A 27,222-nucleotide genomic window follows, 5' to 3' on the forward strand; every position below is an offset into this window, starting at 1 on the left:
GGCGCCATTTTAAATTTTCCAAAACATCGGTAAACACTGTTTTCAAGCTGAATAAACATGTTACATTAAATAAAAACACTAAAAAATTATCCAGTTAGGTAGAAAAGTAACTTGCTTTTGATAACATTTATTTGTTATATATTTGTTTTTTTGACAACTTTTTCGAATCTATGTGTATAGTAATACAAATCCTCAAAATCTATATCAATATTCTTGAAATTTTAAAAGCAGTTAGAAAACACATCAAACTACAATTAGGAAGCTTTTTATTTCGTTATTTTTTTTTCTACTTATTAAGCGAAAGATATTTTTACAACCTGCTCCAGCGTAGTATAAACGGCCTATGGAATTAACACCTTCAACCTCGAAAATAAAAATCAACAAATTTTTGAATGCTCTTTTTGAAAAAAAGCTCTCTTAACTTCACCTCTAATACAAATTATGTGTGGCAAGTCTCCTCCTAAAACACTCTTTAACCCTAACAATAACACTAAGTTCGAGTGGCAAGCCCCCCCCCAAATACCTCTGTAAGCCACATACAAGCATCTAAAACAAACAAACAAAAAATAGATCCTTCCTTAAAGAAAAATACACATAAAAATAAATTGGTTAACTGTCCTAAAATGCTAGAACGGCCAGGAAATGATGAATTATTTTACATTAAATTTTTGTGAAACTAACCGCTCTCCCCCCTCTAATATTGTTTTTGTTAGCTTTGTCTCTGTCAAGTTTTCAGTATGTTCACACATAATTTTCCTTAGCCCTACAATTAATTCAAAGTCCGAATGGCAACCCTCCCCATATTCTCATTGCATAGAAACCCTCTTAAAACTACACATAATCATCTTAAAAAAAAAAAAAAAAAGCATGCATATTTTCCCATAGAAAAAAAAAACAGTTAACTGCCCTAAAATGCTAGAATGACCTGTAATAGGAAATTATTTGACATTCAATTCTAAAATAATTTGTTTATCTTTCATTAAAGTTTTTCATGGCATTTTATACATAATTTCCTAAAAAGGTAGAATCACATTTTGGAGGGGTGGTCAGAAGGAGTTGAGTGGGGTTAAACAGAAGGTATTAATCTACAATAATACCAAAGAAATATTGCAATATATTCATTTTTAAATGGTCTTATGTTTAGATTTAAGTTTTTTGTACATAAAGCACATTACAATTCAACTTTGAGTTCTCCAACTTCTTTTCTGTTTATGGATACATGGCGTTTTTAAGGAATTGCTGCATATTTATGCACATTTACTGCAGATTATTTGGAAACCATAAACTTTGGGAGATTTTCAGTTGCATATTCTGATTCCTTGTACAAAAATACACTTATATGGTAAATTTCATTTCTTAGTCTTGTGTTTTAACAAAGATATGACATTTTTACTGAAAAAGTAGTGTAAAAAATGTGACGAAACGCATATGGTCTTAAAGAGGGAAAAATATCCAAACGTGTGAGGCACAAAAATAGCCATAACTTCCTTAATTTTAATCAGATTTAAAAAATTTAAAAAGATTCTTTCTTAGCTCATCAAGCTCTTTCTATGCATACCAATATTGAAATATTTCAAGCTATTTCAATTTTTTCATGTGTATTGCTAATTTTACTTCAGTCGAAATTCTCAGAAATCAAGGGGCCCCTTACCTGGGGCTAACACTTGAACTCTATATGAGATACATAGATAGTTGACTGTTCCATTAAAGTTCTTTATCTCTCAAACACTGAGTTCATGAAGAAGTTGAGAATATAATTTTCCTCTCCCCAATTAACTATTTTTATACATTGTAGTATATCTTACGTTTTGTTTGGTTGCTCTTATAATTACTGGAATGATGGAGATTTAAGATTTGGGTTTCTTTTCATGTTGTACATAAGAAAAAATGTTTACATCCAAGCATTTTCACACCTAAAAAGATCAGTAACATGGGTGGCATTGTGGCCTTTCTCCAAAACCTAAGTGGGCAATAAAAAAATGAAAAAAAAGCAACGAACCTTTGATGACTGTGATTTGGATTTTTTGGGTGGAGGACTTGCTGGCTGCAAAATTTTAGAACAACTTATTAAAACTCCAACATAAAATTTCTATTAAAACCTAAGGTTTTTAACACCCTACGCTAATATATATATATATATATATATATATATATATATATATATATATACACACACACATACATACATACACATACAAGACGTTCTTAATCCACCCTTATTTCAGAACAATCTTAAAAAATAATGAAAGGTAGTTCAAGTAGAAAATAATGCAATAAAATAAAATAGAACATAAATTCTAAGATGTTTTCTATTTTAACTGTGGCTTACTTTTAAGGAAGCTGTTTTAGAAGTCATGATTTCCATAGAATTATGTAGATTACAGAATAAAAATAAAACTAAACAATCTGTTTAACACTGTAATTTAAAATATCATTTCGGGACAAAATCAGCGCAAAAGTTTGCCCCTGGATGAGGTTTGAACTCAAAATTTTGCATCCTAAGTATGGCATCCTAATCAATTGAGCCACAGAAACAAGCATGGAAAAAACAAAAGAAAAAAAAAAAAAAAAAAGAAAAAAGAAAAAAAAGAAAAGAAAAAAAAGAAAAAAAAAAAAGAAAAGAAAAAAGAAAAGAAAAAAAGAAAAGAAAAAAGAAAAGAAAAAAGAAAAGAAAAAAGAAAAGAAAAGAAAAAAGAAAAGAAAAAAGAAAAGAAAAAAAGAAAAGAAAAAAGAAAAAAAAGAAAAGAAAAAAGAAAAGAAAAAAGAAAAGAAAAAAAAAGAAAAAAGAAAAGAAAAAAAAAGAAAAGAAAAAAAGAAAAAGAAAAGAAAAAAGAAAAGAAAAAAAGAAAAAAAAAGAAAAGAAAAAAAAAAGAAAAAAAAGAAAAAAAAAAAAGGCAATCCTATCAAATACATAAACCAGATTATTTTTTGTCACCTTCCTCTTTAATGTAGTTTTTTTTTTTTTTTTTGGGATTTTTTAAAAATTCAATTTTCACCCTAAACAAGGCACAGTGTCATTTTGAAGTAGGGGGCTACTATCGGGGACATAAGTTGCAGGAGTATTATGAAGGGAGAGGAGTAGCAAGATGTCTGTTCACATTACACTTGAACTTCTGCATGTCAGTACAGTTGGGAAAGCAGAATCTCGGAAGGAAGTTCCAAAGTCTAGCAGTTCTGGGGAAGAAACTATTAGAGTAGAAAGCTTTCTTACATCTAGGGATCTCTGTGAAGGGGTGGGATTTAGCTGCTTGTTGGGTTTGTTGGGGATATTCACCTCGAGGGAATACAAGTGCTTGTAAGTTTGTCAGAGCATTCACCATTAAAATACTTGTAGAACAGGCAGAGGGATGCAACATTTCATCAATGGGACAGAGATTGAAGCTTAGATGACATTTTAGGACCTATCAGGTTGGCAACACTTTTAAACCCTGTTAAGGTGTGAGGCAAGCAGCAGATGCACCAGCCCAAATGTGATAACAGTACTCCATACATAGGCGAATGGTGGCCTTATAGAGGTACAGGATACTTTCAGGCGTAAGTAGCTTTCTAGCACAGTAGAGAGAGCCTACCTTCTTTGCAGCAGCCTTGGCAATGCTCTCAATGTATTTATTCCAGTGTTCCCTGTAAATGTTAGGCCGATGAGTTTAAATGAAGTACTTTCGGGTAATGCGTTCTTGGCCATTTGCTTTGTTTCTTGTAGCTATTGAAGGAAACAAGCTTAGTCTTGGTAGCATTGAATGTGACCATCCATTTTTGTCCCCAGTCTACTACAGATTGGAGGTCATCCTCTAGTGTTTCTGCCATTTCCTTAGATATTGTTTTCCCCTTGTGCCTGTTATAGAGAGTGGTGTCATCAGCAAATATACCTCCTTCAGAAACAATTTTATCAGGGAGGTCATTTATGAATATCAGGAACAATAAAGGTCCGAGGATAGACTCCTGAATTTATATCATATTGTTTAGATGTACGACCGTAGAGGACAACCTGGATTTTTCTCTTAAGGATTTAATTACATTATGTATTCTTCCAATGATACCATATGATCTAATTCTCCTTAGAAGTCTATCGTGCCATACCCTGTCAAAAGCCTTAGATATATATAGAGGGCTACCGCTCTACTCTTCCCTGTTTTTTCCTTATCAAAAAGAGAGGAAAAAGGAGAATAAATGATAAAACATTGAATAGAAAAAATCTTCAGGTGCAATTTAGCATAAAATCAATAATTAATTGTAACCCAGCTGAAGTTCAAACGTATAAACTGTCTTGGAACTGCGGGCTAAGTGATTGGCCGTACTAGACAAGTACACTTATGAATACATTATTAATTTAATGCATAAAGTAGATTTCTTTTCTTTTTTTAGAAGCAAGCAGATGCTAGTGGACTTGTAAGAGGTAGGAATGGATGGAGTAGGGAACTTCTGTCATTACTAATTAGCAGAGCATTACCAAAGTCAACCAAGGGAAGAGTCTCATATGTGTATGCAGAGAGATGATGTATGGAAATGAAATCTAGCCACTGAGGGTTGAGGCCATGCATTGCATGATATATGATGGATGTGTAATTCCAAGCTTAAAAATAAGGTTAGATCTAATGACCTCATATGAAAATTTGAAAGGAAACTGTTGATATGGTCACAATGAAAGAATGGATGCGAGTTCTTGGGTAGAGCAGTTGAGATAGCAGATCAGGCCAAAGAAAACACGAGAGAGAATGATAGGCATGAATTTGAGAGCAGTTCAGTTCATGGAGGATGAAGAGCATGCACAAATCAATGCCTCCTGATAACAAGTACTTCCTCGGGTCTAGGAAGCTTACATCATGCATCGATTGTGGCATTTGGGACATGGTCGGAGATACAAATCCTGAGAATACGCCAAAGACTCAAGATTTCCAACCTTTGAATGTCAACTACTTTAAATGAATTCACAACATAATGATGGTAAATCTACTAATACTACTAAGAAAAAAAAAAAAAAAAAAAAAAAAAAAAAATTACTTACACGGCTGTCATCTGATTGTGACTCATCGGAGTGTCCTTCCTCCTCTGACTGGTCACTTAAGCCATTACTGGTAGACTTCTGTTTTGATGGGCGCTTACGACCACCACCATCATCGTCGTCATCATCACCATTGTTGTCATCGCCAGATGATCCTCTGTCTTCTTCCTGTCCGTCTTCACTTCCGGTATCACTTTGTTCATCATCTTCGCCGCTAATCAATTGCATAAGAATCTTATCGATTTCTTTTTTGCTGAAAATGAAACAAATTCATAAAAGACGTAACGGTTGAAATCGTAACCGACACTAATCACATTTTTTTTTTTTTTTTCCATTGCAAAAATACATAAAATATTTTTTGACACCTTTTCAAACAGAAAAAAAAAACCAAAAAAAAAAAAACGGCAAGTTTAAATGTATGTTTACTACGTTAGAGAAAGGAGACAAGAATGATATGATGGGTATGTAATAATTAGGACTATGACAACAGCATATTCTTTTCATTGTTTTGACTCTTTAGTGTATATCCGACATAGTTAATCAACTGAGAACCACATCACTATAAAAACATAAAATATCAACAAATACATACTCGAAAGTCAAAACAATGAAAAGAATATGCTGTTGTCCTAGCCCTAGTAATGTCTTAAAAACAGACTTAGATCTGACAACCTCAAAAGATGATTAAATATGGACAGTTTAGGGAGATGTGTATGCAGAACAAAACCAGTTAGTGGTAGTAACGTAATGACATTGGCAAGACATTTCATAAAGAAGCTATTGCTAAAAAGCTCCATTAATAAAAATTCTGCTAGCCATACTGAGGAAAAAAAAGAGGAAGTTTTTTTTTTGTGGCATCAAAACAATTTTTTTTTTTTTTTTTTTTTTTAATTCCATTTTCACCCCAAACAAGGCACAGTGCCACTTTGAAGTATTACTATTGGGGGACATAATTTGCGGGGGTATTATGAAGGGAGATGAGTATAAATTACACTTGAACTTCTGCATATCAGTACAGTTGGGAAAGCAGAATCCCGAAAGGGAGTTCCAAAGACTTGCAGTTCTGGGGGAAGAAATTATTGGCGTAAAAGGCTTTCTTACACCTAGGGATCTCTACTGTAAAGGGGTGGGACTTAGTTGCTTGTTGGGGGTAGTCACGTCGAGGGGATACAAGTGCTTGTAGTTGGTCAGAGCATTCATCATTAAGTATTTGTAGAACAGGCAGAGAGATGCAACATTTCGATGGGACAGAGGCTGAAGCCTAGATGACAGTTTAGAACCTATCAGGTTGGCAACTCTTTTGAACCCTGTCCAGTAGTGAGAGACAAGCAGCAGATGCACCAGCAAAAATGTGACAACAGTACTCCATACATGGGTGAATGATGGCCTTATAGAGGTACAGGATACTTTCAGGCGTAAGTAGCTTTCTAGCATGGTAGAGAGAGCCTACCTTCTTTGCAGCAGCCTTGGCAATGCTCTCAATGTATATATTCCAGTTCATGTTCCCTGTAAATGTTAGGCCGACAAGTTTAAAAGAAGTACTTTCAGGCAATGTGTTCTTGGCCCATTGCTATTGGTGGTAGAGAAGGTTTCTTGTAGTTATTGAAGGAAACAAGCTTAGTCTTGGCAGCATTGAATGTGACCATCCATTTTTGTCCCCATTCCACTACAGATTGGAGGTCATCCTTAGATATGTGTTCATTTGTTTTCCCCTCATGCCTGTTATAGAGCATGGTGTCATCGGCAAATATACCCATCTCTATATAGTGAATGTTGATATTTTGAAATTTATATTTGCAATTTCATTTAACCGATGTGAATGCCCTATGAGGCCATACACCCCCCAAAAAAAAACAAAAACAAAACAGTTTTATAAGAAACTAGAAGGCTGACCGGTGTTGCCCAGTTGGAAGATATGCTTAAATATATTTTAATTCATGCAGATTTCATATATTCTCTATCGATTATATAAAACCTAATATATAGTAGTGAGATCAAAACTAAAATAATATATATGACTTGGGAGCCATCAGCTAGAATTGAAACCAAAACGTACAACTCTCCATCTTCATTCTTTAGGCTCTGAGCCGCACCCATATATAATTCACTAGTTGTCCCTTTTTAAAAAGATGGATTCACTGATCATCGATGAAAAATTTTTAAGAAAAACATGGTGGATGGTCCACAGAGTTTTATAATTATATAGATACTTGACAAAGTTAAAAATGCCTTGCTTTCCAATTTCTAAATATCACAAATATTTGATCAGGCTATTACAAAATAATTTTCTTAAAAAAATATTTTTTTTAACTTATCAAATATGGGGGAGGAGTATAAAAATATCAGAAAGTTGTAATTGGTATGCTTGAATATTAAACTCTTGATTAAAACTCTTTTTCTTTGTAATGGCAATGTTTGCTTCAAATACAAATGGAGACCCCATAAACAAAATAAAGAAAATTTCAAATTTTTTTTTTTATTATTGTTGTTATAAAGTGGTGTTATAAAGATACTTAGTGTAGTACACAAGCGCAGAGTCATCCTATTTTGTGAGATGACCCAGAAATCTTGTTAGATCAATCTAGAAGGAAACTGGTGTAAAATCTGCACTACATTGTGTCTGCAGTCATCTTGCCTCAACTTGTTACTAAAATGAAACTTTGCAGGAGAACATGGTGTGCATATCTTACAAGAACACAACATGGCAATTTACACGAATATTCATAAGGATGGAAAGTAGAAAGTAGACTGTAAATGTATTTTCGGTACTCTTATAACTCTTGCTTTTCCCAACTCTGTCCTGTACTCCTCACATTTCATGAGTGAGGTTTCTGATAAATGAGCTAGAAATTGCTATTCCTGGGGTCAGCAGTTGTTTAAGTGTGAGAAGTATGTGATGTCTTCAAGCATTTTACAGGCAACAAAGAAAGAAAAACTGGTTATAGTCAGCTAACGTACTTCCTAATTTCCTGCACAGCACTATCAGAAGCAGTGACAAGGTAAATCAATTCCTTCACTTCCACCCCCCCTCACTTGTGCATGTACTCTTTTTTTAATTAAGTTTTTCTGATCTTTCTTTTATTGTTATAATTTTTATAAGCATATATTTATTATATAAATTCAAACTAAACAGAAAAATACTTATTTTTAAAATAAAAAAATATATTATAATTTCATAAACATATTTCCTATAAAATTTCAAATAAAATAAAAACTTATTTTTTAAATTTTGTTATTAAAAAAGATGCAAAAAACTAATCGTGTTAGTTTTATCTTTTTATAATTTTGTTAATTTTTATTTCATATTTTTTAATAATGTCCTTTTCTTATATTTTATTTCAATAAATCAAATAACAATAGAAATACTGAAGAACAATAAAAGTGAATCTTGTCTTGGGAATGTTTCTGTCGAACTCGGGAATTTGGACAGAATTTAGAGCAGAACCTTTTATTTACTTCACGGGAGTAGTGTACTCTTGTTCCGTCAGCCATGGCTGTTCTAAGTAATTCGCAAATGTATATTTCGGTCGCCCACACTGAGGATTGAACCTTCAACCTTCAGGAGAAGGTCACTTTTACAATTGATTTTTCTAAGTACTCTAACCACTGCGTGATCAGTATAACTTTCTAGTTGTACAAAAAAAAAAAAAAAAAGGTTTAAGGCTCCTAAAATTCATACTAGAATTGTCCACAAGGACCCATGCCGCAGTGATTAGAGTACTTGGAAAAATCAATTGTAAAAGTGATATTCTCCTGAAGGTTGAAGGTTCAATCCTCAGTGTGGGCGACCGAAATATACATTTGCAAATTACTTAGGACCTCTATCCAGTCATGGCTGACGGAACAAGAGCACGCTACCCTCGAAATTCCGAGTTCGGGAGGTTATATCAGCCGAAACGTTGTGAAAATCACACTCAAGATGAGAACAGTAGTCCGATGAATAATAATACAAATAACCAACCCTCATCTCAAAAATTCAGAAACGTCATAAAAGTGAAGAAACAGATTTGCCTACACCGGAAATTATGTTAGCTGACTATAACCAAATGTTTTATACCTGGGCTCATGTTATCCACCTGATAGGCCAAGGAACTGAACCATGAACTTATGTCTTATCAGCAACTATATAATACCATGGATGCTGTAGTATCACATGTTTCTAACATCATCAATGCCCAAACTTCTTTCTGACCAACAGTATGAATTTAGGCAAGCACATTTTATTGTAGATATTCTAGCGGTTATCTCTGAACACATATACATGGCAAGTGAGGTTATGCTGATAGTGCTTTGACAAAGTTTGGTGTGAAGGTCTTTTTCATGAAAATGAATTTCTATGGTATTACTAAACAAATATCTAATAGAATTAGATTCTTCAGGGCTAGACAGATTCAGGTTGTCTTTAATTGCTGTATATCCAAACATGATATTAATATGGGTGTATCCCAAGGGTTGATTCTTAAACCTTTGTTTCTGATACTCATAAGCAAAATTCCTAATGAAATTATGTTTGAGATGTATATATTTGCCGATGATGCTATGCCTTACTCTTAACATGTGGATAAAACGAATATGCATATACCTAAGGCAACGGTTGAATCCTTAGAAAACAAGTGAAGCATGTATGGTCCCCTGTGAGGGCACAGTGAACGAGGCATAAAAAAAAAAAATTGACAGCAGCGGTGGGGGTGGGGGAACAACGGTAAGCAGTTTGAGTGGGGAGAAAGAAAAAAAAATGTGGGTGTAGGCAGGCAGGCTCAAATCTGTAACGTGAAGGAAAAAAAAAACAAAAAAAAACAAAACAAAAAAAAAAAACAATGTCTTAACCGATGTCTATGAACGTAGAGTGCGTTGAAATTAAGCCTAGTCCACCGGAAAGAAAACGATGACTTGCGCGAATGACGATGAAAAAAAAAAAAAAAAAAAAAAACAAACGACCCCCTCCTTGTAAAAAACAGCTGAGTTTAGGGTGAAGGAATTAATGTTTTTGGTCAATTTTTCGATATTTGTCGTCCGAAGGACAAAGCTTTAAAACAATACAAATCTCATCAAGATCCGTCATCTCTGTTTGTATGTCTCGCAAAAACTTTCGACACACACATTTTGACATATATTAGACTAGCGGGGATACCCGGCGTTGCCCGGGTGTTTGGAGGTGTGTGTGGTGTTAAATAAAAAAGAAACCACACACAAAAAAAAAAAATGTAAGGCAAATGATGATGTTAAATGTAAAAATCGAAAAAAAAACAAAAGAGAAAACAGAAAAACGAACGTTACATGAAAAATGGCTTAAATAAGCCTGTTTCGATATTAAAATTTAAAAAATTGGTAGGTACCCGGGTGTTTTTGGGTGTGTGGTCGGGGGTGGATAAGCGGTTTATAAAAAAAATAAATAATGAACGTTATGTGAATTTTATTTCAGTATTTAATTTATGTATTTCTGTTTTATTAAATGCTATAAAATAACACTGGTTCAATATTTAAATTTAAAAAATCAAGAAAAAAAAAAAGAAAAAGAAAAAAGACATCTCACACCATGATTCGAACCCAAAACGTTTAGATAATGAACCAACGCAACGTACATGAAACTTAGTCAGTTTTTAAACTATTTAAAGTAAATCAGGTCATGACGTCATCTGGCGCATGCGTAGAATCGATCATCGTCACGAGAGGACCGGTTTTGTTGACCCCCCCCCTCCCCTTGAAATTTATCGATTTCGGGGGTGAAAAAAAATGAACGTTTTTGGCCAATTTTTCGAGGGAAGGATGGGGCTTCAATATGATACAGAGTTTGTGAATTTTCGTTGTGTCTGTCGAAAGTTTTTAGCAGACACACATACATTTTCACTTTTATATATAGACTAGCGGGGGTACCTGGTGTTGCCCGGTTGTTTGTAGGTGTGTGTTTTTTTTGGGGGGTGGGGGGGAGTAAAGCAGAACAAAAAGGAAGCTTAACCCTGTAGGTGTAAAAGAAAAAAAAAGGGGGTGTTGGTGGCAGGTAGGCTTGAATCCGGAGCCTTGAGGCCAAAAGACTTATGCCAAACAAATGCGCTAAGGCAACGGAAGTAATGTAAGACGTTAAATATAGCGATTAAAAAGTGAATTGAGGTCAAACATCACGCTATTTTGCAGTTTTTAAGTGCGTGTTTAATGAGGTCAAATCCTTTTACTGTGGGATAGTTCTTTTGAGTTTGTTTACCCAACTTTGTCTGGTTTTGTTTCCCCAATGTGCTGGGGAAAACCAGCTCCCTCGTTTATTAGGGAAGTGTCCAAATGACAGCAATTGTCTGATATGATGGTGAAAACTGACATTGACCAAACATCCATCGCTTTTCCGGGGAACTGCTGATACAATTCAGTTTCACTTCTTTATACTGAAAAGCGAAACAAACATGTGGCTATCGGAAAAAAAATCTCGCTTTTTCAAAATAGACTAGCCTGGGTGCCTGGCATTACCTGGGTGTTTGGAGGTGTATGTTGAGAAAAAAAAAAAAAAAAAAAAAAAGTGATAGTAGGCAGGCAGGCAGGCAGGCTCTTGACCCCATACCGCAAAGGAGAAAAAGAACATGGGGTGGGGGAGAAAAAAAAAAAAAAAAAAAAGTCATGTCTTTGCTGTTGTGACCATCACCAAACCGAAAGTGGTGAAGGTTTAAATTAAGGCTAGTTAATGAAAAGGGACTGTTCAAAAATATTGGTGAAAAAAGTGACCCCTCTCTGTAAAAAAAGCGGCAAGTTGAGAGTGAAGGAATTAATGTTTTTAGCCAAGTTTTATTTTACATTTGTCGTCCGAAGGGTCAAGCTTCAAAACAATACCAATCTCGTGAAAATCCGTCCCTTCTGTCGAAAGTTTTATACAGACATACAAACACACATACATTTAAACAGACAGGTGAGATTTATATTATAGATGATCCTATTTGTCTCTTCACAAGGGCAGGATTAGACACAATGTTATTTTTTTTTAATGTAGGGAATCCAACTCTTCAAAACAGGTTACTGAATTGGGACAAAAATAAAAATTGCTTCAGTCTAGAAAGATTTCTTTTTGGGACAGAAAAGATAAAGTGTAATATCAGAACACTACATTTGGATTTATTAAAATGTAACAATGACTAATTAGGCAGAAGGATATTTTGTTACAATATTTTGTACAAACGAAATTCTTGCCAATGACTGAAATGAAAGAAAAGGTTTTATTCAATTGAGAACATTTCTAATTCAAAATGTGTCCTATAAATAAATAAAGAAGGGGGGGGGGGATTTGGTTGAAATTTCACAGGCCATTTAAGCCTAGATAACCGAATTCTACAAAAATGTATTCATATCTCTATGATCACTAGAGACTGGCAAAATTCACAAAATTACCCCACCCTATATGTAACACGATGTAACTTTATTATAAATTAATATTATCAGTATAACTTTTGTACCATTTAAAAGAAGGGCAAAATATACCAGTAAGAATCAAAAAAATTTTTTTCATCGAACGAAAATAATGAAATTGCGAGAAGAAAATCGTGTTTACATAATAACGTTCCCATGTAGTAGACATTCTGAATGTGAAAACATACCCGTGTTTAATAAATCTAGCAAAAATCAACTAATGGTCAGATTTTTGTGAAATTTCTATACTTATCCATTTTAGAATGAAATTACATATAAAATGCAGTTTCCGGAAAATATACGAGGGGAAATATTTTTTAGTGCATGCCCCCCCCCTTTATTTTTTCAAAATTCAACCAAAATATATTTAAATCTATTGAAATTTCTATTTATTATGAAACATAAGAGTTCAAATAAGTAAAAAATATTCATTTTTTAAAAGTTTAAATATACGTATTGAACAAAAATTTACCTTGAAGTTGCAATTAAAAAAAATGATATAAATTTAATGTTTTTTTTAAATAGAGTTTTTTTTAATATATACTATAATCAGAAAAAAGAAACTTCATAAACATTAATTAATTTTTAAAAGATTAAACCGATTAAAATTCCATTATTTCAAAATGTTCTGTTACAACATAGATTTTTAATTAATTGTGTTTACATTTTTTTTTAAATATTAAGTTTTTACATGGCTCTTGTCAGCTATTTTATCGCCAGATTAAAACAGATTTGAAAATATTATTGCACAAATATTAAGCATTCTCCCCCGCCTCATATTTTGTTCATCTCTTTTTATCGAACAAAATATGGAAGCCCGTAGGTAACCAAAAGAACATTCAGTAAAACCGTATTTCATATTTAATATACAAATGTTTATAATATTATTAATCATTAAACTGTGTAAATCTTAAAACCTAACAAAAATATAAGAAAGATTAATTATTAATTGCAGTTTTAGGAAGATAAACAAAGGTTTTAAAAAATCATTAAGTCACTTCTGCTTTTTCATAGTTCGTATAGTTAACACAAGTCTGACGTCACGGGAACATGCGCTCCGTTTCTCACATTGTTTTGGGGATACCTAATGATCACTAGAAGCAGAATTACGACAGACAAAAGCTGACAAAGAATATTTTGAAATTAATAAGAAATACATCATTAAGTTCAATAGCAAACAGTTTCAGAATTATTTCTCTGTACAATATGTATATATTTGATAATTTTTTTTTATTTGTGTGCAAATCTTTTAAACGTCATGTTCTATTGAATTATGAATAAAAAGTTGAACATACCAAACTGAGATACTAGATTTGTAAACAACATCTCATCCCCCACCCCTCTGTGGCTGTCATTTATTTGTAATAGCAATAATAATAATGAGGAAAAGGAAAGAAAGGAGAGAGAACAAACACTTTTCTCCTTTCTTCTCTTGTTGAATAAATATTAACAATATTCTGAAAACAAACTTTGCTCTAATGTTGACAATTCAAACACTATGATGGTCTAAAGAGTAGAATTTAATTTTGTTTATTAAATTTCTATTAATGTTTACTTTCATGAATGTATTGTATGTATTTTTTTCTAAAAAGATATTTATTTCTGTGAAAATGAGTCTGTAAATAAATAAATTCCAAAATTTTTTTTATTTGGACAAAAAAAAAAAAAAAAAAAAATAGATGCAATACATTTATGAAAGTAAATAATAAAAAAATTATAGATATTCTTATTATATTTAAAGACAATATTGAAATGAAACAGCCAAATTTCTGGTCTAAACAATTTTACATACAGCTGGTGAATTTAAAAAAATGCAAGCTGGACATAAGAACGATATGCAATAAAATTGTTTTAAACTTGGAAAAAATGCCACAGAAGTGTATGGAATGTTTCAGACTGCCTTTGGACCATATTGTATGAATCGAACATTTGAGTAGTATTCAAGGAAGGCACAGAATCAGAGATGGTGAGAGGTGTGGGAGGAGTAAGAAAGTCAGAACATCAGAGCTGATTGGCCAAATAATTTTGTGGATAAGGACCGTTGTGTGCCTATAGAGACGAAGTGCACAGTTTGATGTCAGTCAGAGAACTGTATGCACAATTATTCGCGAAGAACTGAAGATGCAGAAGACTTGTGCAAAGTTTGTCCCAAGAGTGCTCAGAGAAGGCCAGAGAGAAAGATGTTGTCATGACAGCAGTGAGATGGTAGAGCTGATCAATTCACATCTCGCAGCTCTTGATGCTCTGGTGACCTTTGATAAAAGCTGGATCTATTGCTATGACCCAGAAATCAAGAGACAGAGTTCCCAGTGGGAGTATGCTGGCTCTCCCATGCTCAAGGTCAGACAGAGCAAATCCACTCAGAAACTTATCTCTTTTTTTTTTTTGTACAGCACGTGCATGATCTATATGCAGAGATTCCATCGGAAGAGGCCAGCACTCTTCAAATCGGGTCAATGGCATTTCCACCGGGTCAATGCACCAGTCCACAACTCCAGCCTTGTCACAGATAATTTGACCAAGATGAGCATCAAGACAGTTCCTCCCCCTCCCCATAGTCCAGACCCTGCTCTCTGTGACTTTTGCTTATTCCTTAAGCTCAAGGAAAACCTTAAAGGCTGTTGTTATGAGATAATTAAAATGAAAGAGGCTGCGACGAGGGTTATTGATACGCTCACACAACAGGACTTCCATTGGACCTTCTAGAAGTTGTTAGAAAGGTACAACAAGCACATTGCAGCCAGAGGAGATTACTTCAAAAGGGACTAGAGTTTTATGTGTACTATCAAGAAAAGTGCCCATATGAATAAAAAAGTCTGGAAACTTATCGATACACCTTGTAACGACTTAATAAATCTTGTAATCTTTCGTGTATCAACAACAGATACACACATGGTGGAAAGCTGCATGTAAGGCAACTAGAAAAAAAAAAAAAAAAACATGTTTGGTTGACACAATTATTTTGAATATTTAAAATAGTTTAAAGTATAGTCTCACCTGCTCGTGGTTCCCCATTCGTGAGTTACACTCTTAACCCTATTGTATTGCATGCCGGGCTAGTATCATAAAAACAAATGTTTAGTAAACAGTACTGCTAATTTACCCCACTAGATCTGATAATTTTCTCAATCAAAATAAATTTGATGGGTGCTAAGGTTTTACCGTCAGGTTTAGTTATTCAATAGAAAATGATGTTTCGCGAGTCCTCCCACTGAGACTTGATATAATATTATATCAATCATTCAGGAGACTCTTTGATATTCTTATCTAGTGAAAAAAAAAAACTAGATAAATCTTTGCATACATCTCTAAATGCAAATTTATGTAGTATATATGTTCATACATTATATATATATATATATATATATATATATATATATATATATGTAATTTAGATACCTACACATGCGTGTGCACACACACATTATATATATATATATATATACACACACACACAAAATATGTATATTAGTATACATCATAAAAACGAATGTTTAGTAAACAGTATTGATAGGGGGGGGGGGTTAATATAAATATCAATACACCAAAAAATTTATAGGAGTATAGAGTGAGTGAGTGTGTTTGTTTAACGGCATTTCAACCTCTAAGGGTCATTTAATGCCAAAAAAGTTTTGTTGATATAATAGGTTTTCAGTTTCTTGTAAAAATATTTTAAGTTTCTTGAAAAGTTTATCTTTTGAAGCAAGATGCTTTAGGTGTTCCGAAAAATTGTTTTAGTTGTAAGAGGTTTGTTTTTCTAAAATTAATTTTACTTGTTTACTTTATAGGAGTTTGAATACATTTGTTTCTTTTAAATAGTTTATGATTTGTTGGGGTTCCACTTCTTGGAACACTTTTCTAATGTTTGTTGTTTTAAAATATTTCTTCCGAGTGTGTTTGCGTTTTCTACATTCCGTCAGTAGATGTTTAATTGTTAGTTGTTGGTTGCAGAGTGTGCAATTTGGTGTTTCCTCCGCTTTGATTCGGTAGGAATGAGTTAATTTTGTATGTCCAATTCGTATTTGGTTTAGTACAATTTCTTCTCTTCTTCCCTTAAAAATTTTTTTTGTTTTTAATTATTGGTTGGTGTTCGTGCAATTTGTTTGCAGTGCATTTGTTCCATTCCTCTTGCCATTTGTTTTCTATATATTTGTTGATTTTTCTTTTTAGGTCTGTGTGTGGTATTTTAGTTTTTTTTCATTTGGTGGTTTGTGGCTTCTTTAGCCAGTTTGTCTGCCTTTTCATTTCATGGGATGCCGACATGGCTTGGTATCCAGGCTATTACAATTTTTCGGTTATTTCACTGTATTTTTGTATAATTACTGTGAAAAAAGGGTGTTTAGATTTTTCTTCATACAGGATATATTTTCTGATACAGGATAGGGAGTCTATATATTATGAATTTTTGTTCATTGATGTCTTTGAGAACTATTTTGGTGGCCTGCAGTTCGGCTGTATATATTGAAGCCTCGTTGGGCAGTCGTATTTGATATTGATTTTGTCCATCTGTGCATGCTGCACTTGTTCCATTTATAGTTTTAGACCAATCGGTGTATATTTCTATGTATTCTGCGTATTTTTCTCTTAGTTCTCCGAAGTTGCTTCTGTTTGTTATATTATTTGTAATGTTTTTCTTGTAAGTAGTGTTAGGTCGGTTTTTGGTTTGTGTAATGTCCATGGTGGTCTGTCGTTTATTTTTTGAGTAATTATATTGTCGGGGTTTTCATTGATTTGATGTATTATTTCTTTAATTCTGTGTCCAAACGAAGGTGTACTTTTTGGTTTCCCTGAATAAAAGTTTGTACATTGTGGGTTGAAGATAGTTTTGTATGTTGGGTTTTTGGGGTGGCTTTGTAGTTTTGTTGCGTATTGTAATGCTAGTTTTTCCCATCTTAAATGCAGGGGTAGTTCTTGGGCTTCTACATGCAGGCTTTCCATTGGTGAAGTTCGATAGGCTCCCAGGCTAAGTCTTAAACTTTGCTTCTGTATTGTTAGTAGTTTGTTTTTGTAGGATTTGTAAGTAGAGCTGTATATGGCACAACCATAGTCCACTTTGGATCTGATATGTGAGCGATATATTTTGAGCATTGTAGCTTGATCTGCTCCCCAGTCTAGTTTTGATACTATTTTTAAGATATTTATTGCTTTTAAGCATTTTTGTTTTAATTTGTTAATGTGTTCCTTGAAGTTTAGTTTATTATCAAAAATGATCCCTAGAAATTTGGTATGTTGTACTACTGGTATTAGTTGCCCATCTAGTTTGAGCTGTGGGTCAAGGTGATATTTTCGTTTCTTACAAAAGTGGATACATGTGGTTTTGCTTTTGGACATTTTGAATCCATTTTGGTTAATCCAAAGATCTATTTTGTTAAGGCAATGTTGCATTTGTCTTTCGATAGTTGGCATATTTGGTGATGAGCAAGTTATTGAAAAGTCATCAACAAATGTTTTTTTCGAATCCCATGTTAACATTTTTTATTATACCGTTAATTTTAATTAGAAAAAGGGTGGCAGATAGTACACTACCCTGTGATACCCCTGTTTCTTGTGAGTATTGATCTGATGTTGTATTTCCTAAGCATACTTTAAATGTTCTGTGGGATAGGAATTCTTGGATAAATTTTGCTAGGTTTCCTCTGATTCCCATATTATGAATATCTTTCAAGATTCCGTACCTCCATGTGGTGTCATACGCTTTTTCGATATCAAAAAAGATTGAGACCACATGATGGTTTCTTATTAGACCGTTATGAATATATGTTTCTAGTCGAATAAGTTGGTCGTTAGTACCTTGATTTTGTCTAAATCAACTTTGGTGTGTAAAGATAAGATTATATTTTTCTAGATACCACATTAGTCTTGTACTGACCATCCTTTCTGTTATTTTGCATATACAGCTTGTTAAGGCGATAGGACGATAATTGGTAGGGTTGGAGTGATCTTTTCCTGTTTTAGGAATTGGGATGATATTGGATTCGAGCCAGTGTTTTGGGAAATTGTTAGCCCACCATATGCTGTTAATTATTCGTAAGAGAATATTGAGAGATGTGTCTGGCATGTGTTTTAGAAATTGATAGTGAACGTCGTCTGGACCGGTAGCTGTATCTTTACTTTTATGAATTGCATTTTTTAGTTCTGTTATAGTGAAAGAGGTGTTATAGTATTCTTTGTTATTGTGAAGTTGAGTTTTTCTTTTTCTGCGTTGTTTTCATATTTTTGGAATTTGGGGGAGTAGTGGTTGGATGAGGAGTTTTGGCTGAATTCATTTGCGATTATGTTTGCTATTTCTTTTTTGTCTATAATTTGTCTACCATTTGGTGTACTTATATTATTTATTGGTGTTCCAAGTTTTTTTTCCAGTTATTTTTCTTATTATTTCCCACGTTTTTTTTTTTTTTTTTGATGGCGTGTTGTTGTTCAATTTGGAAATAGTTTTGCCAGGTTTCTTTTTTGCTTTTTTTTATAATATAGCACGCTTTTGCTTGTGCTTGTAGGTATTTTTGGAGGTTGGGTTTTGTAGGATGTTTGAAGTGTTTTAGCATTTTTTTCCTGTTGGTTATTGCTTCTTTACATTCTGTTGTGAACCATGGCGTTGATTTTGAGTGTGGTTCAGTGGAAGATTTTGGGATTGTTTTAATTGCTATTTCGTTTAGCATATTGGTGAAAGCTAACATAGGATCTGGTTTGTTAACTATTTCTTGGTTAATTAAGTTTGTACAAAGTTTGTTAAATTCAGTCCAGTTAGCTTTATAGATTTGCCATTTTGGTTTTGTTTCTTCTGTTGCAGGTTCCGGGATTTTGAGAAAAATTGGGAAGTGATCGCTGCCGCACTGGTTGTTATGTACCTCTCATTGGAAGTCCATAAATATTGTGGGGGAGCATAGTGTTAGGTCAATAGCTGAGGTCGTTCCTGTGCCTGGGTGAAGGTATGTGTGTGCGTTTTGTCGTTAAATATAGCTATTTCGGGTGATTCCAGTAGCGATTCAATGATTTTCCCAGTTTGGTTAATATTCTTACATCCCCACATTTTGTTATGGGCATTGAAGTCCCCCATTAATATAAAAGGTGTGGGGAGTTGTGTTATCAGATCTTCAATTTTGGCTTTATTTAGTTTATGTTTAGGTGGAATGTAGATTGAACAAATAGTTGTTGGTCGGTGGAGTGTAGATTTAATTGCTATTGTTTGAAGGTTTGTTTGGAGTTGTAATTTTATATGTGGTATCTGTTTTTTTATTATAATTGAGGTACCACCTATTGGTCGGTTACCTGTTTGTGATCTATTTGTTTGGTTGTAAATGTGGTATTCTTTGAAGTTGGTGTCCGTTTCTTTTAGAAGATTTTCTGTAGGCCAATTATGCTGGGGTTATATTGTGCTATTATGTTTGATTTCTTCGTAGTTTGGTTTTATGCCTCTGCAGTTCCACTGTATGATGTTTTTATTCATTTGTATAAATAAGTTCGTTTTTTTTTTTTTTGTTTGTTTTTTATATCTAGTATTCTATTGATTTGTTGTGTTTTGGATGGTTTTTGTTTTGTGTTCACCTGAACTGCTTGGTTCCTCAGTCTCCATTTTCTCCTCCTGGTCAGTTCTGTTTTTGGAGCTAGATTTATTTCTGTGACTCGATTTCAATCAATTCAAATTTATTTTCGTTTAATATTATTTTTGTTTTTGGAAAGAGGATTTGTGTTTTCCCATTCTGTTTCAATCTTTCCAGATATTGTGTGTTTATCTTCTGCTTTTATCCTTGTTCGTGATTTGGATCTTTTACGGTTTATTTGTGGTTTTTGCTGTTCGGGTTCTTTTTTGTTCTTTGGGACTTGTTTTAGATCATTTGACTGAGCTTTAGAAGATACTGATATTTGTTTCTTGTTGTTTTCGTTTTGGTTAGTTTTTAAAGTTTCAATTAGATTTTTGAGTTCAGAGATTAGCTTAAGTATGTCTTGGTAGTGAGTTTGGTTTGAAATGTTTGTGATGTCTGCGTAAGTGTTTATTTTTTCTCCAGAGCTTGCTATTTTCCTTGCTTCAGGAAAGGATACATTTTGTTTGTATTCTATTTCTGCTATTTCTCTTTCTTTTTTGAAGATTTTGCATATTTTAGAGTATGCTGGGTGTTTTTCTTGGCAATTTGGGCGTTTTGTTTCGTTGGGGCATTCACTTTCAGTGTGGTTAGGTTCTTTTTAGCCACATTTTCCGTCCTTTGCATGTTTCTCTGTTATGTCCATATTTATAACACTCGAAACATCTCAGAGGGGCTGGTATATATTGTTCTACTTTTTCTATTGTATATCCAATTTTTATTTCTTTGGGAATGTTTGGTGTATTGAATGTTAGTACGTAGGTTTTTGTAGGTATGGTTTGACCATTCCTTTTTATGTTTATTCGAACATGATCTATTACTCTGTTTTCTTAGGGCATTTTCTATTTCTTCTGCTGTAGCCAAGGTTAGTTCATGTTTTTTTATGACACCTTTTGATGTGCTTAATCTCTCAAGGGCATAACTTTTGCATTTATAGATACTGTGACAAGTAGATTGCCATTTTTCATTCTTTTTTGCTGTTTTTCGGTTGCTGTTTTGAGATAGTATTTTTTCAATTAAGAATGGAGACAGATCGCTGATCTTTTTTCCTTCTAAGGTTTCGATTACTATGAATCTTGGGCATTTTTTTTATCAATTAGTTCATAGTTATATTCTTGCTCACTGTCTGAGCTGGTTACATCAGAGTGGGTTCTTTTCGATTTTGTTTTATTTTTTCGGTTTCTGGGTTTTTTGTTTAGGTTTATTATATCCAAAGAAGTTTGTTTAGATTTTCATCTCTTTTGCTCCCCACCCTCCTCGGAGTCTGAAACTGGAAGATGTTAGGGGGGAAACCCATTCGCCTTTTCATCCCAGGGATACAAAAAAAAAGATATACTCAATTGGTTGAGTTTGTTCCATCATTTCCTGTTTCCTCCTTTAGTTTCTTCTTTCTCACTTTGATAGAAACATTAGTTAGGGAGCAGTTGTTTGGATTTATCTCATCAATTGATTGACCCTTGCCATCACCTAACACTTACCTGGTTTATCTATGTAGTAATAAGATGTTGTATTATCTTTAGATTAAATTTGTTTATTTTTATTTTTTTTTTAAATGTTATAGTCGACATTTTCAGGGCTTGACCAATTGATTGGATCGGGCCTCTCCGACCGCCCGTCTAGCCTAGTACAAGGCCAAAGTGGAGTGTTTCAGCTGATACCTTTATTTTCTCTAGGCATCACTTACTCAGCCACCAGGATCCTTTTTCTAGGCATCACGGGTTGCCACCCACAGCCAATAGGTATCCCCATTGAGGGACTTTTACCCTCTGCAGGGGGACAGTCTGCATATTTTAATGCCCCACCGTACAGGAGTATAGAAGCTGTGGCTAATCAGGCGCAGCTCTGGGCAAGTAATAAGAGAACCTTGGTTTGCCCATTTATCAGGCCCCCCCCCCCCCCACCTTTCTGCATTGCAGGCAGACTCCAACAGAAAGGCAAGCCAGTACAGTCGGTGCCAGTGTGGCTGCAGGAGCTGCCAGAAAAATGTTGCAAAGCTTCACCATCCACCTATTGGGACTCCAGACCAGATTTTTTGTCAGGCCTTACTCCCTTAGCCTTTGCCAAAGCATCCACAAGGCAGTATTTGATTTTATATATATATCAAATACAATTGTTTACAAAACACAAAATTCTATTAATAGCCAATAGTGGAAAACTGGAGCTTGGTTGGTGTAATGGCTGCCACAAGACAGCATACAGTAGACTTAGGGCTTTTGTTTTACACCAGTGTCCCTTCTAGATAATTAACGAAGGCTGAGGTTGCATCTATCTCAGTGGAATCAACACGCCTCCAGATACCAACCTGGGAAGTTCTATGTCTCGGTACAGTACATACAGTGCCTAGCATTCCAAAGTAGTCACCCATATAGTACTGACTAGGTTCATCGTTGCTTTGATGATCTGGTAAGAACGGTTGTTTAAATGTGATTATGCTAAGATATATACATATGTATGTAAAAATAGAAATATTTTTAAATCAGATTGATCAGACATTTTCCTTAGTATAACAAACATTTTGTCTTTTACAAATGACTGCTTTTTCCAAAGGGGAAAAAACCCACCAACCATTGTATATGCTGTCAGTTTAAGTTTCTGTAAGGATGGATACTGGAATTGTGCAAGCAAAAATAAAGATTGTACACATAAATAATGGCAGCTGAAACTAAGAAATTCTTGAACAAACATGGGATACCCCTTGTTAAACAACGCCGCCTTATGCAACCAATTTTTCAATTACACTGGAATCAAGGTTGCAAGGTCAGAAGGTAAAAGATCCAGCTTCTAAAATTTGAAAATCCTCCAATATTCAGATTCGATTCTTAGGCGATTAAAAAAAATTCAACAGATTCTGACATTCTCACAAGGCAGATTCCTTTCAAAACTTCCGACTGCAACTTTGGTTGGGACCAAGGAGTTTTGACTGAGGAGGATGGAAAGTGCCCAGATGACATTACTCTTTTCCTTCTTTCCAGATGAGGAAAAATAATCACGTCCTCAGAAATAGCAATTTCATCTCTTTGGGTATTTATAAATTCTGGAGAAATCAATCGCGTTGAAATTTTCAGAAAGGATCTAAACTTTCCACATGTAAAAAAACAAAAAAAAACAAACTTGCTTCCCTGTTCGTTTTTTTTTATTTATGTGGAAAAAATCCAGCTAAACAGAAAAAGAGAGCGAGGGGGGGGGGCTCTGAATTGGAGAAAAGGTCTAAGTTTAGAAGGATTTCTCTTTCATGGACTGGACAGAAGAGTATTATAAAAAGAAAAAGTGGGGGGGGGGGGGGAGAAAAAAAAATGCAGGTGCGTCAAGTACACCCGATCCCCTACCCCCGTGTTTTTTTATGCTAGTCATTTAGTGTAAATATACATGTATAATTTTCTATTGAATAAAAAGGATAAATTTCTTTAAAAACACTAATAAAAAAAAAAAGAAGAAAGAAAACGAAAAAGTCATCGCGCTTTACTTTGTGTGTAAGAAGACAACAAAGAAAAGATTAACATATTTAAAAGCAGCAAGAAACTTGCCTAATAATTCTAACAGTCGTCGTTATGGAATCAAAAATGGAGACGGAACAACAATGAAACGATCCCCCACTTAAAAGTCATTCCTTTTAGAATAGAGAGGGGGGGGGTATACAATAATAAAATATCGCGTACACACACACACACACATTTGCGTGTGTCCTATCGATGCTCTGAGTTTAGGTTCAATCGAATAGGAAGTCGCACACCGAAACATCTACTTGTCGATTTAAGAATATTACCCCCCCCCCTCTCGGAAAAAACACACACACACACACACACATTAGTGTTAACTAACCGGCATTGTTCAGGAGTCGTCTTACTTCAATTTTTAAAATTTCAAAGAGTCACGAAGTCATTTTTCTTTCGGCAATTAACAAAAGGATTCGCCAGAAATCACTTTATATCCACTGACTTCAAAATCATTTTTAAGTCAAAGATTACAACGTAAACGCCGTTTATAAGCAGGTTTTCAAATTTATTATTACGGACTAGCTGTATAAATACGACGTTGCCCAGGTGGAGAACTTTGAGAAAAAAAAAAAAAAAAAAAAAAAACCCAATAAACAAAAACTAAAAACATTCGTTATAGTTTTTATTTCAATGAATATTCTATTTATACCTAGTAAATATTTATTTTATTCAAATGGTAGTGATGCTTATGCACTTATGTTACCGTCCTATTTTTATATTAAATTCACACTTTACGATATATTTTTTTTAATTATTGTTAGGTTAAAGTACAGTATAGTTACAAAACACTCCTGAGGAGTGTTTTGTAACTATACTGTGTCACTCCTCTCCCCATGTTAAGAATGGGTTTCTAAATAGCGTTATCATTTCAGCACGGTAACTATCCCATTGATTACTGTACACGCAATAACCCTTATCCCCGAGTGGCTTCCGGGCCTTGATAAATGGTGACCTCCATGTAAAAAAAAAAAAAGAAAAAAAAAAGTACCGTTAAGGTTATGCACCGGCACCGGTGAAAAACACAGACATCTGATAGTTTTAACGGAGTAGCCGGAAATTTTTCGGAAGGACTTTTTTTTTTTTTTTTCAAAGAAAAATATATTTTGATCGTACTCTACATCAAACCAATTGCTTTAGGAGAGAATTGTTAACATTTCAATTTTTACAAATAAAATAAAGTGATTTTCAGACAAAGGAAAGCGGTAATATCTTTATGTTTACAAATATTTTAAGAAAAAAAAAAAAAAAAAAATGCGCTTCTTCAAAATGTACAAAGTTTAGTAATTCCAATTCTATGGACAAAGCTAAATATAAAAGTCTCACAAAATTAACTTTCTCAAAATAAGCCTAACAAGCTAACTTAATTTAGATTAAGGCCGCACCCGCACCCTTCTACTTTTTTTTTTTTTTTGTGAAATATATATAACATTTGATTAAAAAATATCAGCATTTTCAAGTTATTTTGAAGTTCTGTCTGATAAAATAATCGAATAGAGTTTCGGAATAGAGACTTGTACCCCCCCCCCCCAAAAAAAAATGATGCGGTCTCTATTCTGGAATTTCATCTATTATATTTGATGTTATAGTAACTAAATAAAATAAAATTCCAAATTAAATTAATAGCATTTGATCATGTGGTATGACGAACAGTGTTTAAATAACATCAGAAACTCATTTTTAACATAGGATGGGGGTGTCTTTATTTTAAAACTATTGTGCTTTCAGCTAATAATTTAATAGGTTAAAATTAATCTCTGTCCGTCTTTGTTTACATTTACGTCAGTTGATTGACGATAAATGTCCTGGAAAAGCCATTTCTGATTAATCTTTACCAGTTTTAAACATACAAACGAACTTGGCTGTTTTTCTGAATAATAGACTCATTTTAAAACCGGTAAACATTAATCAGAAGTGACTTTTCCAGGGCATTCTCGTCAAGAACAAATATCAACTGACGTAAATGCAAACAAAGACGGACAGAACTTGATTTTAAGTATTTATAGTAAAGAAAAGATCTTGTAGAAATTGGATTTGAAAATCATAAAAAAAAAAAAATTAAAAAAAGGACAGTCTGTATTCCGCATAAGTATTGATGGTTTTTCAAAAGAAAATTAAATCCAAACATTATTTCAGATTGAGAATTTTCATTTTTCGCACACACACGCGTGTGTACTGTACTTCTTTAATTATTTTCCCTCAAAACTGCAAAACAAGCAATTTTACAGGCTCTTGGCAGTAAAGTAAAATAAATAAATAAATAAATAATAAAAATGGAATTATTAAAAAAAAATAAAAGATATTAAAAATTTTTTTTTTCGATTCTGTTGAAGTTGAACAAAGATTCGATTAAATATCGATCTTTAAAAAGTTCAATTTCGAAAGAACAGAAAAATGTTTTGGAGTTTCGTAATTACAATTTCCTAGAAAATTCTAATATATACCTTTAAATATATATATATACCACACACACTCAAGAAAAAGATCTAACTGAATTACAAAATAACTTTAGATTTTTTTTTTTGTGCAAAGACAGTTACACTTTCCTTTTTCTTTTCTTCGGTGATTTTTCAAAAAGTTTCATAAAGTAGACATCTTTTTTTTTCAGTATATAGAAGCATACGTATTTTAAAATCTGATAATTTGAAATAAGTCAAATAATATATATATAGCCTACCGATCTGTCAAGTCAGCCCCAAATTTTTCTTCTAGTTTCCGTCGAACTTTTTTGGATGAGAGTGAAGACAAATCTGCTCCTTTCAGAATGTCTGAAATAGAAAATTAAAAAAAAAAAAAAAAAAAGCCATGTTGACGTTATTTTTTTTTGTATATATAATTCTTATTTTTGGAAAAAGGTGGTGTTGTAGGTTTTTGTTCATTTTCTTCTTTTTTTTTCAGATTTGCTAAATATGACAAAAAGACAAGACAATAAATGCTTATTGTTTAGTTTATAAGAAAACAAGCACTTAGCAGCAACACGAACAAGTTTAAAGTTAGTAGTAAACAGAGCAAAAATCGAGCGAATATCTCGTGTCCATTGAATGCAACCCGAAGGATCGGAAACAAAGTAAGCTTAATGGCATTTTTCGGGAGTTTACAGTAGTATAAACAACGGAAGGGTGGATACTTTTTGGAGTGGGTATAATATATACGGTTATAGGAGTGTCAAAAGCAAGTTAAATTAATAATTGTCTTACCTTTAATGCTTTGAGAAAGAACAGCATTACTTATACCCGCCATTTTTGGAGTTTAATACAATTCTCGCGAGATTTACGTCGGATCGACGAGATGACGGCTAATTTTCTGCAGCCACTAACGTCAGGTTTCCTTTTTTTTTTTTTTTTTTCTTCTAAAGGAGGCACATGCCCCTATTTACTTAATAAATGAGAAAAATCCAGCCACCCCTCCCAAGGACACTCTGGATTTAAACAAAATAAATAAATAAAATTGCTTATCTAGAAGGATTTCTTCGTCACAGAAGGAGAACAGAGTATCAGAACAGATACTACCCTTTTAATTATTTAATTTTTTATTTATGTTTACATATATGAAAGGTTAGTGGGAGAGAACCCTAATTGGGGGTTCGATTATTAAGAAAATTTAAAAAGAGCGGAATATTTATTCATACATGCGTTACAGAAGGCCAGAACAACATGTACCACCAGTTCCAAATCCAATCAAAGAACGTAGGGTTTTTTTCCTAAAGGACACGTGTCCATATTTGCTTAATATGTGGAGAAAATCTAGCTCCTCTAAAAGAGGAACTCTGCAT

The 27,222-nt window shown here is 33.6% G+C and overlaps 1 protein-coding gene across 1 annotated transcript in view; it reads right to left on the minus strand.

Annotated features, from left to right (window-relative positions):
* LOC145245930 (uncharacterized) overlaps nucleotides 1–26,800 on the minus strand; it is a 57,796-nt gene extending 30,996 nt beyond the window's left edge. Inside the window, exons 1-4 of the mRNA XM_080107677.1 lie at nucleotides 26,648–26,800; nucleotides 26,128–26,218; nucleotides 5,003–5,252; nucleotides 2,000–2,044 (exon numbers count right to left, since the gene is read on the minus strand). Coding sequence (XP_079963803.1) covers nucleotides 2,000–2,044; nucleotides 5,003–5,252; nucleotides 26,128–26,218; nucleotides 26,648–26,690 — 429 coding nt within the window. The 5' untranslated portion in view covers nucleotides 26,691–26,800. The remainder of the gene's footprint in view (nucleotides 1–1,999; nucleotides 2,045–5,002; nucleotides 5,253–26,127; nucleotides 26,219–26,647) is intronic.
* Between the last annotated feature and the right edge of the window lie 422 nt (nucleotides 26,801–27,222).

Source organism: Euprymna scolopes, chromosome 23 (genome assembly GCF_053919585.1).
Source record: "Euprymna scolopes isolate OS-2025 chromosome 23, ASM5391958v1, whole genome shotgun sequence".
NCBI classification, from domain to species: domain Eukaryota; kingdom Metazoa; phylum Mollusca; class Cephalopoda; order Sepiida; family Sepiolidae; genus Euprymna; species Euprymna scolopes.